Source organism: Electrona antarctica (assembly GCF_951216825.1).
Source record: "Electrona antarctica genome assembly, chromosome: 19".
NCBI classification, from domain to species: domain Eukaryota; kingdom Metazoa; phylum Chordata; class Actinopteri; order Myctophiformes; family Myctophidae; genus Electrona; species Electrona antarctica.
The window spans coordinates 11259936-11273462 of record NC_136800.1 but is presented as its reverse complement, the minus strand read 5'-3'; the positions used below and the strand labels follow the sequence as shown (position 1 = coordinate 11273462).

Below are 13527 nucleotides of genomic sequence, written 5' to 3'. Positions count from 1 at the left end.
GCCTTTTTCTCTGGAAGCCACTGATCTGGTAAGCAAGAAACAGCAGGCTTGACAGCCTCTCGTGTTGACATGTTGTGCTTGCCATCTCATCACACATCTTATCATGCATGTTGCAGTTGTGTATCGCTCATGATGTAGTCTACTGTTCTTAACATCAGGCCTTGGCTCGCTTAGAGAGGCTCCAGTCCAACCTAGTGTTTCTCCTGTCATTCAGCTATGTGCTAGGGTTTGTGATCTGTCGTATAGCTTTTGGCAGTGGCTAATGCACTGTGCCTGCAGTATGGTACCCGTTTGATTGGGCAACCAAACTGGCATCCTGCTGGCATCTCTGTAGTGTAGAGCCTCGCCCTGTCTTCAATCTCCCTGCCAGATTTCATTATCATGATAAAGGCCAGTGACCTCTGAACTCTCTTACCGGCACACTCGTGCTTACAAAGGGAGGGACAGAGACTGTCAGTGAATTAAGTGGCATGCAAGGCTTTATGTAAGGTTGTGCAATTCTCCTCGTAGTGGGGTTAAAGTCCACTTACGTTGACATGTCTCCTTTTATGTTTGCAAGTTGGAAAATGGACTGCTGTTGGTTTGAGGCTAACCAACTTGTAGTCTGGTACTGATTGCACATTATTCTAATCTAATTGTAAGTGAAAGGGTTTACTTGTGCTGCAATAGAATAGACAGTTAACAGCCATAGAAGATGATCAGAGGTTAGATTTAGTATAGAGGTGGGCATTCTCATCTGTCTTGTCCATCTGCGATCATGGACTTTATGAAGGTGGGTAAACAGCACATTGGCTGCCGGGTGTTGCATGTGATCACGACCGCTCTCTCTGTCTGTGTGTGTGTGTGGGGGGTGTGTGTGTGTTTAAGTGTGTGTGTGTGCCTGTGGTGGGCCAAACTTAGTCATTTGATTAGCTTTTCCATTATGCGGCTGATGTTGGCTGATGCATTCTTGTCATGGAATAAATCTAGGACTCGGAACACCACATGAAGGAAATATTTCTCTAACTATTGCAAATCCCATTTCTGGTTCCCAACTTCCCACATAAAGCCAGTGGATCCACCAGAGTTTATTTGAACGGGAGAATTTACCTCTTTTATCGTCAGTAGGTGGTATGCACTGTGTACTGGCATGGCACAGTGAACATTACCACTCTCTAAATAAGGAGCAGATGAACACTACTGAACTGCTACACGCCTCCGCGCTCTCAAGCTGCAACATGTGCATCCCACTCACATGCACACACAGTAGCTTCTATAATGTGATGCGTGATCGTGGTCTTTTGCAATAGATGTTGTAGCACAATGATGAACATTTCTTTCTTGTAAATGGAGATAATATTGTAACTATTCTGACATTGCGTTCTCTCTCTCTCTCTTTCCCCAGGCCTACTCCCAGGATGCCTATATACGTAGTCAAAGTGCCTACAGTGGAAACGCCTGCCACATCCCCAATCCACCCCCTATATGTTACCCCAGAGTAGACTGTAAGCCTCCGGGCATGGCCCAGGCCACAGACGCAGCCTCCCCAGCGGGGCAAGTGGGTCGGGGACCGACGGTGCCTCCTGATCTTGGGTATCGCAAGGAGATCACGGTTCCCCCTTCCCCGCCGCCTCCCCAGTCGTACCCAAAGAGCCAGACGGCGGTGTGCATGCGTAATGACAGCGTAAGGACTGTGCTGGTCCCTCCTGAAACGGTGCATATAGGCCGCATGGCTCCAGCACAACGAATAGATTACATGGACCCTGTCTTTGTCAGGGGCAGGCCTGGGTCACTAGCTCAATATCCTGTGCCACGGAAAGTTGACGTCTACCCTTCGGGGCCAGGGATGGCTCCTTATGGTGCTCTGCCACCTCACTACCCAGCCAACCACCAGAACATTGACTGGCGGACATACCAAACCTACAGGGAGTACATTGACAACAAGGGTATTCATTCCCATGCCAGCCGAACTATCCAAGAGAGACTGGATAGCCTCCGGGCGGCTGGTCAGAACACCTTTAGCACTGCCCAGCACATTCCCAGGGGAGGCTGGGCCCCCCAAGAAATCCGACGCAGGAGCACTTCCCATGACCGCTCCTACCATGGACCCCCGCCCCACTTCCAAATCCCTCCGCGCAGCGCCTCACAGGACCGCATGGCAGAGAGGGCGGCCCAAAGTAGGAACTGGCCCCCTCGCAGTGTGTCTCAAGATGCTCTTATGCACAAAGCCAGGGCACGCTCCACTGACTATGTTGACCCTGCAGAGCTGGTACGGCCCATAGACAGGAGAGGAGGATACAGCAGGTTGGAACAAGGTACTAGACCTAGCAGGCAGTCTATGCCCAGACAGGCCATGCTCTACAGGCCTTCTGCTGCATATGGCAGCATGCGAGGGGCTCCCAACCCCGCTCTCTACCCTAAAGCACCAGAGCCTCTCCAGACTCGCTCCTCACCCATGCTCTCGGACAGATCCTCTCATTTGGGGAAGAGCTCTAGTGCTGAACCTTCCCCTGCAGACCAAAGAGCTGCTGTCAAAAGTAATCACAAAGGCTACACTAAGCAGCAGAGCCAGAGCAGAGTGCGGTCAGAGACCATGCTGCCCCCTGAGCTGGGCAGAGAGGGGGTGGTGGCAGCGGGACACCGTTCCTCCTCCTGCACTGCTTCCCAACAGAGACCTCAGAGGCCCGGCATCCTCAAGCCCCCTCCTCCAGACCCCCAGAACCAGGTGAACGGACGGAGTCCCACAGAGGGCGGTGTAGTCATGAGAGAGAAGCCTCCTTTGGGTTCGGGAAAGAACCCCAGCCCACTCCGCCATCCATCCTACATCCTGGCAGTGAACGACGATGGGCCAGATTCGTCCGTGGTGTGCTGGCTGCCCAACGACACACGGCGAGAGATGCACATGCGGCGTATCGGCGAGCAGCGGGAGCGTCAGACCTCGTGCTCCAGCAACTTGGACGAGTCTCTGGACTCCATTCCTTTCATCGGTAAGAGAACGAGCAAAGGTACAACGAGCTGCCGTGCTGAGTCACCATGGCAACGGCAGCCATAGCACATGGCAGACACCAGACAGTCTGGTCAGGCTGGCCAGGTGAAGGTAACAGTTGTTACCTTCACCTGTAAGTGGCAACAGAAACATGTTCAGTCAATCAAACGGATCACAAGATTTTATGCTTCTAATCTAAAAGTTATTCGTTTTAGCTTTTTCATTAAGTAATAAATACAGTGCTGGTTGGACTTTTACATCTAAATCAATCTGGGTTGGCAGTAAACTAAGGAGCTTTAGTGAGCTTCTGGTCTGTTTGGCTTACCATGTTGGAGCGAGGGAGCCTGATGGTGATATGCCAAAATTCTCGCTGTGTTTTTCTGTGATCATTTTTTGGGTTTTTTCTCCAGAACTCACTCACCATTAGTTCATAATGTAATTATGTCTGCAGTGACAGATTTTTGATCTTGACTTAAAGGGGAATACCACTCAGTTTCAACATTTTACTATGTCATTAATATACCTTAGAATAATTAAAAAAAAGTAATCTTGATGGTATATTAATGACATGGTAAAATGTTGAAAATGAGTGGAATTCCCCTTTAAGATTCATTGTTTGTGTTTTAAGGAACCATTGACCTCAACTACATTTTAGGAAATGTGAAATTAAATATTCTTAATTAATAGGCATTTGCAGCTTTTGACTGTGAGCCTTGCATGAGAACATAACTGTAGCTACAGTGGCAGTAACAACACATGGAAGGTTTCGATGAGTTTGGATAGTTCTACTACATTTGTTAATGTGCAGTCATTGGAGAGCTGCAAATGGCTTTAATGGTATCATCTAAAATGAAACTCTTCAACTGTGTTTAAAGCATTAGTGTTACTTCCTCCAGATAAAGCATTAGTGTTACTTCCTCCAGATAAGAGTATAAAAGTATAAAATATGAAACTTTTCTTTCCACCTCGAGTGCTGAAGAAGCAGTTGGCATTTTAAGAATAGCTCAGTAGATTATGCTGAGGGTGCTGGAATAACACAAATAGTATGCTTTTGGTGTAGCAAAAAAACATTTTGCTTATCAGAAAACTCTGTGACCGTAAGTTGTCAGCTGCAGGGTTTACTTTTATTCATGCCGCTCAATGCTTTCTCTTCATAATTTCATTGAATTACGAGGGCAGGGGCAATTAAAAGGCATAGTTTGCTGATTACTATTTTCAGCCTTAGTTTCATTTATTAGTCATAGGATTTGGAATGGCATATATTGTCTAAAACACTTGCCAATGTTCACTTTATCAGTGAGCTATAGAAGCCTAGGTTACAGGAGAACAATGATTTCACCTTCAATCGGTAATCATTACATATCCACAAAAAAGTGGCAAATGGCAATGCTCTGCTTTAAGGCTAATTCTAAACGTACTAGTAGTAGAGAGTAAATAAGTTTGTCCCTGATGGCTGATCTACTTCCTCTTTTTTGGAAGGACATAGAGGAACATTGTGCACTTTGCAGGTAGATCACATTTAGGAACTGGGGCACAGACAGCAACTGCACTGTAGGACTATAGTTAGGCCCCCCAAGGGGAAAGAACTTGATTTCATGTGTTTTTGCAAGGTAACTGCACCACTCCTTGGCTATTAAACAAATGAAATAGGAAGTAGTTAGAGACGAGTAAATGTTGTATAAGCCACATGGTTACATGTGCCAGTAACCACTTCAACACTGGTGTTGATCGGCCTAATATAGAGCCACCAGGAGGCAGATCTTTTCAAAACACATTTTGGCATATTACTCTTACAGATTTTGGCCAAACATCACACAAATGCCACCCTACACGCTATTTTGAGATAACAAGCCGATTCAGGTTTTTACCTACTGTACAACTGGACCGATCTGCATTCACGCACACTCCCTAGAGACCAAGGAAAAACCTCTGCCCTGCATTTTCCAAATGTATAGTGCCACTAGGAGGCCGATTTTTGCTAAACACATTTTGGCCTACAGACTTTGGCTCAGCATACATTACGCAAATCGGTACACATTATCCCTATTATAGGCATGTGATCAACACGGATAAATCTGATTTTACATATTTCATCCGTGAAACTATGCTTGCACATCTCACAAATCAACATTAATCCCTCAACTTTCTACACAATTCAGAACATTGCTGGCTCCCAGTGCTCCGAGAAGCACTTTTTCTAGTAGTAAACCTCTGTTTAAAAGGGTCAGAGTTCCCTGTTTAAAAGGCTCTACATTTTCCTTGCCCTTGTGTGCCCGGTCTTCTACACCTGTCGTGGTCCGTGTCAAAGCCAAATTCATGCTCTGTGATAAAATGGTGTCTCGTGCCTGAAAATAGCAGATCACAACGACACTGTCGCACGAAAAAGTACAAATCGGGGCTTAACTGGGGTTGTTGAGAAGAGCCGGCAGGCCAGGTGTGCACAAAGCAGGCAGTGACAGTGATGATGACGCCGCAACACCACCATACTGGGCCTGGTGCCCGGGCCGACGAGAACACAGCCCTGATTGACCAAGCCTTCATCAATGACCCGTTTGAAACTCCACTGGTCCTGTCCCTCATCATGTGAGGTCAGCCTGCCTTCTCATGTCCTCGAACGGCAGCGACGACTATTGCGTGCTTTTTCTTTTTTTTAAGTGTATAGGCGTAGTATTCGTAGATGCGGATGCGGACACACTGCTATCTTTTTTTGTTGGGGGGGGATCTCAAAGCTAATTATGTTTTAAATATTCTGCGGCGTATCTGGAGTATTGCCACTGCTCCCTTCATGAAATGTAGCGTAAAACCTCAGATCATCTGACCTCATGGCTACGCCGTCTCATTTCGACTGTCTTGGGAGGTTATTAATAAGGGATACTTCAGAGGACTCATTTTGTAATGTGGATTTAATTAGTGGAACCTCTTCGCACAAGTTTTATGTAAGAGTGGTTTTGCACTCATCAGCAGAATGTTGGGATCTGTCGGGGTAGACGGAATGAGCATGTTGCCTCTTTGTCGTGAACCTGCGATGAGCAAGTGAGTCTGGATGCCTCTTCAGTATGTTGTTGGTGGACAGGCTGGACAGGGTGTTGTGGTGCAGGGCTTGCCAGGAGTGGGAACGTCGATACCTACAGTTGGAGGAACCTGGTATGTTGTGTTTTGGTGTGCTTGACCATGACATGCAGCAAAAGTCCACTGTAAGCCAATAAACATTGTTTACACATGGGATTTACAGGATAGTTAAATTGATCTGTTGGTACGTTCAAAGGCTCGGATAGAAGATGAAAGTTTTCAAACTTGTTACTTTTGAATAATCCCTCACAGCAGTGGTTTATTAGGCCTTCACTGGGTAATGCCTCACACCTATTTGCCCCATTTGAGAATTGGGCACAGACTGGAAGTAGGGCAGTCACTTTTAAATTTAGCTCCAAAAGCCCCATGGCTGCAGAGAGCAGCTTTGTACTGTGCTTTTTCAGTTCTGTAGTTTCAGGACTGGACGGTGCTCAAGAGGTCAGAACTCTCTCGCAAAAATAGAAATCCCACTTGTCGATAATATCTGTAATCTTTCTTAGTGGTGTTATTGGTGCAGAGTCCTGCAAACCGCAGAGGACGTCTACTTGTACTACTGACCCCGAACAGACACGAACATTTTTTCAAAATGCTGCAGCTAACTTGGACCCAGACCTTTGGCGTTGACGCGCAAATCAAAGGTGTTGGAGCAGATTTCATTTCTCAGTAGCGTGGCGTGTGTGTAGTTGAGCGACTGATCCAGAGGTAGGGTAATGGTGATTCAGCTATAATTCCCTGTAATAAAAGTCATGTACTAACGTTTGCTGTGTGATTGCAGATGAGCCGGCCAGCCCAAGTGTTGACCGGGAGGCCACTTCCATCCCAGCTTCCGCTGTAATATCTGTCGCTCCGGCCACTAGTGTGGTTCCTCCCAGCCCCACCTCCTCACCATGCCATGTCATTCGGCGTCAGCTGTCACATGATCAAGGTAAGAGGAACATGTGGAACTGTTACCATGGGAACCCCAAGCATGTAAATCCCTATTCAAAGGAAATAATATTTTGAAACAAATTAGTCATTTGTTTAAATGCCCAGTGGTTCCCAAACCCTTTAGCCCATGACCCAAAAGAGTAATTTGATGTCTCCCCGGGACCCCACCTTGTGAAAATAGCATCTCTACAAGCTCACGTGGTGTTTGTAGAGCGACTATTTTCACTACTACTTAAACATTTATTTTCTAATTTATGGAATTTCTTTTTCTTTTATTTCTTAATGAAATTACCCCCCCAAAAATGAATGAATGAATTTTGTATTTAACTCATGAAAATTTTAGTTTTGTTGGGAATGTTGGAAGGAAACAACAAATAAAGGGACCCAAAAGAAATAGTCCGGGACCAATGTTTGTGAAGCAGTGCTCTATCATTAAGGAAACTGCAGCAGACCTAGATACATTGTCATATTTCCATTCCAAAATGACAATGACATCACTGACACATCCCATCCCATTTTCCTATTTAAGGCTGCAATTCAGAACTTATTTTCATGATAAAACCTTATTCTACCGGTAATCGATCTGTGTGATTTCACTACTCTACTCTCTGTCACTACCCTGACATCGGATAGTGCACCTATTGGTTGAAAACTAGTACAGCTCATTTCTACCCCGGATGCTTTATTGGAAGAGCGTTAGAAATTGCAGCTTTAAAACAATTGCAGCTTTCAGTTTGATTTACACAGACCTCATACCGTGTGTCTATCTTTGCTGTAACAGAGTCCCTCAGAAATGCTATCCTGGACTGTGACTCTGCAAACAAAACGGAGCGTTCCAAATCGTACGATGAGGGCCTGGACAACTACCGGGAGGAAGGGAGAGGGTGAGAGCATACCACAGTCCATCTTGTTGGTGCTCATGTCTTTGTATCGGGGTCATACGTTCCATCTTCCCTTCTGTCCTTTTAATATCTGTCATTTTTCACTCTGTTCCGTCTAGGCGATCGTACAGTAAACACGTGCCCGGCCTGCGGGGCCTCAGAAAGGTACGTTACTACAATGCATCGTTAACCCATTCTGACCTGAGATCAGATTCTAAAAATGTCTTCTACATCCTGACAGTTTTCTGAAAAAGCTATGTTTCTATGTCAGTCGTTCTTCGATTTTTCAAAAATAGCAGACCTACAAGCTCGTAGCGCGCCACTCGGTGGCGCGCTATGAGCTTGTACATCTGCTATTTTTCAATAGCTAAAGCATAACATAATGCTAACACCAAAAGGGGTTCCCGCCCAAAATGGGTTAACCATACAGTAACATGTTTACTTGGTCAGTGCTATTACCCATCAAGACCTGAGGCCCATTCTACAAATGTCTAGTCTTCTCACACTTTCAAGATTAAAAAATAAAAATAGCAGATGTACACGTTTGCAGAGCGTCACAAAGTGCATAGAACGTGTCACTTCACGCAGATAGTTGATTGGAAACACATAGGCCTAAATGTCTTATCGTTGAACCACATGAACCCTAGCATGCATATTCTGGGGAAAGTCATAATTATGGAAAACTAGTCCATACCTTTTTCATATCGAGGCCCATTATTTATTCGGCATTTGAGCCACATACCATTTAGCCTTTCTCAGACCCAAAACTGAGACTATTCTGTTGAGGCTACGATTTTGTCAATACAATATTTTGTCTCTACAATGAGAGACAACAGGCAAACGTTGATCAAAATAACAATTCTTCTTCTACATTCTCTAATTGTGTAGACTTCTTGTAAATTGAGTAATGCAGATGTTTAACAATAATTTAACTCTTGAGAGCGTAAAATAAAACCAATCAGTTGAAGAGAGAGCGTAAAATAAAACCAATCAGTTGAAGATATACAATGTGTCGCATGACTCATCGTGATGCACTGTGAACTTGTAGATCAGCCATTTTCACTACTTTTTCTCAACTCCATTGTACAAAGTAGGGCAAAAACGCAACATAGAAATATGGTGGTGCAACGTTTCAGCCAGAAACGAGAACAATGTTACAGCCACCAACGGTAGTAGCTAATGTTTTCACATTCACTGATTTAACTTATTATAGATATACAAAAGACTGCTCAGGTTTATGGCTGTGAATGGAACATTATCCCTACAACAAATGTATAGTAATGATGTTGAAAATCATTATAGTGTCCCTAACTGGTATTGCAGTATAATTCTTTTGAGGTGTTATTTTCTATATTTACTTTCAAATTCACAATTTCACCACTCAAAATACTATATAGGTCTATAGGTGTTAACAGCATTAGGCAAACAATTGTTGCTTGGCGTCATCTTTAGGATCAAGTTTCTACACATACAGAATGTTCTGCAGTCAGAGCTCATATAGTCCCTTTTATTTGCAGGCTCTGGACGGGCACAAGTCTTCTGACGACTCGGGATCGAGGCGGTATTCTTCCTCGGAGATCTTCACCGATTCATCCAAAGAAGGCTGGCTCCACTTCAGGCAGCTCAGCACAGATAAAAACAGGGTGAGCTCACGTATCCACCCTCTCATTCTTGGCGTTCACAAATGTCATTCGACGGGCGCAAGTTGTGAACTTCTCTTTTGTCCTCCACCTTGTCCATCATCCGTGCAGCGTGCTAGCGGTGGGATGAAGTCATGGAAACAGATGTACGCTGTCCTACGAGGTCACAAGCTCACCCTCTTCAAAGACAAGAAGGACGGGGTGTCCCACGCCTCTTCGCAGTCCGACGAGGAACCGCAATCGATCAGCATCAAGGCCTGCCTGATCGACATCTCCTACAGCGACACCAAGCGCAAGAACGTTCTGCGTCTGACCACGTCGGACTGCGAGTTCTTGTTCCAGGCAGAAGGGAGGGAGGCCATGTTGTCTTGGATCAAAGTCGTACAGGAGAACAGCAACCTGGACGAGGAGGTGAGTTCTAGGCTGAAGATGAGGTGCAAGAAAACGTTTTATCTGTCGGGAGACCTTGTGCCTTTTCAATGTACAGCAGTGTGGAGTGTGAAGTAAATAACTAAGTAACCCTCCAAGTCCATTATTTTAGTATATCAGGACACCTTGGGGTGCTCCTAACATGGCCACTTACCAACAGAGCTGGCCAATGGACAAAATCAAATATCTCTATTTTTTCTTTTACCAAATCCATTCATCAATATATTGTGGGGATGACTATTGGTCCTTTAACAAACATATTTACACAATGACACTTTTTGATACATTATTATCAGTAATGACTAAGTCAGTAAAGGCAAATAATATAACAGCTAGTACTTACCAATCAGGTAAGTTCAGATAATTACACCACTGTACGTTAATGCAGCTTTTAAAACCAGGACGAGACAGCACATATAACATTTCTCAATAGTATGATATCCAAAATTCCAGATGATAATTAGTCTAATATCACAATATCGACAAAATATGAATATATTGAACAGCCTTGCCAACAAAAAAAGAGGGTATGGTAAATGGTGCATTTATATAGTGCCTTTATCCAAGGCGCTTTACAGAGATTGTGCATTACATTCACCCATTCACACACGCATTCATACACCGATGGCAGCGGAAACCATGCAAGGCACCAACCAGCACATCGGGAGCAATTAGGGGTTCAGCATCTTGCTCAAGGACACTTCGACTGTAACTCTGGGGGAGCCCGCATTCGAACTGGCAACCTTACGGTTACCATCCAGCCACTCTACCCCTGAGCCACCGCCGCCCATGTATATTTATATTACTTTTCATAATTGAGAAAAACAGCTGTGTTGTCTTGGTAACCACTTTCTAGTCCAACAAACAGCAGCTGTAGTTCGTCTATTGTTGTGGTTACAGTACATGCAGTTTGAATTGATTTAGACTGGTGATTACACTGTTGACTGTGGACTATGCTTGAGCTATCACGACCTTAACAGACTCCTGCTAGTGTCATGTCAGTATAAGAATTACGATTCAAATAAAAATACCTAAGTAATCTTAACTCCCATGAGACTGTACAGTCGCTCCTACATCTTCCGGATGTTGTGGACATTGATGCATGAAACCCACCAGGCGCCACCAGCATAAGCGCCCGGACGCTGCTTTTCTTCCGCTCCGTGTTAATGAATGCATCCGTTCTTCTCACTCACGCACAGACGCTCCACTCGTGCATGTGACGTTTTTTCCCTGCTCTGGGCAATAAAACACATTGAACACGTGCATTCTCATTGAAATGTATTGGATATAGGATGACCAGAGGTCCCGCTGTGGCCGTGTTTGCTGAGAAGAAAAGCAACCCTTTTGTTTTGTGGTGGATTTGGTGCATGAAACTCCAGTAGTGCATTATTTTCCCAGTTGCTATGGTGTTTGATTAAAGAAATTAAGTTTGGTGCTCTGCAGTATGGGAGGCTACATGTGTTGCTATAACATCAAACCATTCAGCAGTACATATCTGGGTAATCGAGCTTTGCTCCATGCTTATACATACTAGCTTCTCCTTTCGGGGCCTAATGGTGAATTTGTTTAATGTCCTCTCGTGGCTTCGGCCTCGGTGGGCTGCTGGCCCATGAAACAAGTTAATAGTGCCGTCGTTTGTTCAGCTGTTTGTCCATTTGCCATTAGGTTTTTGTTCATAGTCTGTAACGCCAAAGGGACGGCAGTCTCTCAATTCAAACACGTTGCTGGTTTCCTGAATGCCACATAGTACCAGGGGAATTAGAAGTGTCCACTGTGCTTATCCTCATTTGTTTTGTTAACCTAACAAATCAAAAACTTGAGTAATTCCAAAAGTAAATTCAAGAAATCCTTTTCATCCAAATAAACATTTAAGATATTATGACAATATAGTGTAGAGAACGCATTAAACCTTCCTCATACAAAAATATAGCTACAAAATATAGCACTCGTCTAAATAGGTTCAAATGCCTATCATTAGCAACAGCTGTCATATCATTTTTCTATTAACAGCTGATGGGATATGCTTGCTATATTGCATACTATATATAACCATGTTACATACAGTAGTACACAGCAGAATATTCATTCATGTTCATTTAATTCAAATTAAATACATGTTACTTACAGGTTAATTTGGTTCCATTTCTACGCTCTTCAGAGTTAAATGAACACTAAGGATTTACTGTGTATGAATTCCTTATGTTATGTTACTTAGTTCCAGGGGTGTCGCCCAAAATAAGACACTTTAATTAAATTAGAACCTAAGACCCAATGTTATGCTTGCCATCCATGTGTTTACATGTGAACTGCCTATCTGCATCAGATGTGGTAACTGATCGTCACGTTTCATTTCAGAACGCTGCCGTAACGAGCCAGGATCTGATCAGTAGAAAGATCAAAGAGTACAACACCATGATGAGGTATTATTCAGCATTCTACATTGCCCCCTGGAGTTCATCTACAATACTGTTCTTCTATATCCATTTAATTGTTTTTAACCCTAATGTCCCTATTCTGATTTGATGTAGAGAGAAAAAAGGAGTTGGCCTAGTATAGACCCCTGGTTGACTCCTGTTAATGAAGTACAGTAGGGTGCTAATCTAACCTCAGATTTCTTTGTTTCTTCTCGTGTGTGTGTGTGTGTGGGGTGTGGGGGTGTGTGTGGTGTGTGTGGTTTTTGAAACTGGATTTGTCCTAGTGCACCAAGCAGCAGGTCAGAACCATCCCCCAAAAGCTCCCGTCAGTCACTCAGCATCAAGCAAGCCTTCCGGGGAGGCAATTCACCCAGAGCTGGAGATGACAGGAGAGGTCTGAAAGGTAAGCATTCTAACGTTTTGTTCAAGACTTTTCTGTTTGGATGTATGGGCTCTTAAGGCCAGAAAGTAGTTTTTTTTACGGCACTCAGTTGGCGTTCCGGCATAACTTCCAGGTATAATGATGATGTCATGCGCATACCCTCTATAGATAGATACTTTATTAATCCCAGAAGGGAAATGATGCTTTAACATTTGGTCTGAGACAACTGTGCGTGTGTGTGTCATATCAGATGATTCTAGTCCGCCTCGGGACAGAGCTCCCTGGAGAAAAGGCATCACAGGCATCATGAGGAAACCATTTGAAAAGAAGCATCCTGCAGGGGTCACGTTTGGGGTGCGACTGGATGACTGCCCACCTGCACAGTGTAACAGAGTAAGTCTGCCTGGGAGAGTTGTGTATAGGTTGTGTCAACCAGTGATTCTCAAACATTGAGAACCCCCAAATTTATATTTATTTTGCCACGGAACCCCACTTGATAAGATTCTGTGCCAGGGACCCGCTTAGTATTTGTGGTAAACGTTTTCAACCTTTACACATTTCACAATTTTTCAAGATTTTAGATCAGCAGTTTTTAATAGTTTTAAGTATAAAATAGGGTGCATAAAAGGCCAGCAAGTATTTAATGGACAGCGGTTTCGTGTTTTAACTGGACACTCTGTGGAGGTTGACATCGGTTGAGCAATCAGCTCGTCCATATTACGTACAAATCTTTACACAATTCTTTATACAGGGTTAAAGTAGTTAAACTAACTCTGATTCTATATTAATTTGGTTGTGGACCCCCTGGATCCCCCTCAAC

At 44.1% G+C, this 13527-nt stretch overlaps 1 protein-coding gene across 2 annotated transcripts in view; it reads left to right on the top strand.

Annotated features, from left to right (window-relative positions):
- Positions 1-13527, top strand: part of arhgap21b (Rho GTPase activating protein 21b) — a 50309-nt gene that overhangs the window by 28412 nt on the left and 8370 nt on the right. For both annotated transcript variants that reach the window (XM_079488603.1, XM_079488602.1), the window contains exons 8-16: positions 1385-2966; positions 6810-6959; positions 7743-7845; positions 7962-8007; positions 9360-9485; positions 9594-9893; positions 12267-12331; positions 12610-12728; positions 12958-13100. In XM_079488603.1, the coding sequence (XP_079344729.1) occupies positions 1385-2966; positions 6810-6959; positions 7743-7845; positions 7962-8007; positions 9360-9485; positions 9594-9893; positions 12267-12331; positions 12610-12728; positions 12958-13100 (2634 nt within the window). The remainder of the gene's footprint in view (positions 1-1384; positions 2967-6809; positions 6960-7742; positions 7846-7961; positions 8008-9359; positions 9486-9593; positions 9894-12266; positions 12332-12609; positions 12729-12957; positions 13101-13527) is intronic.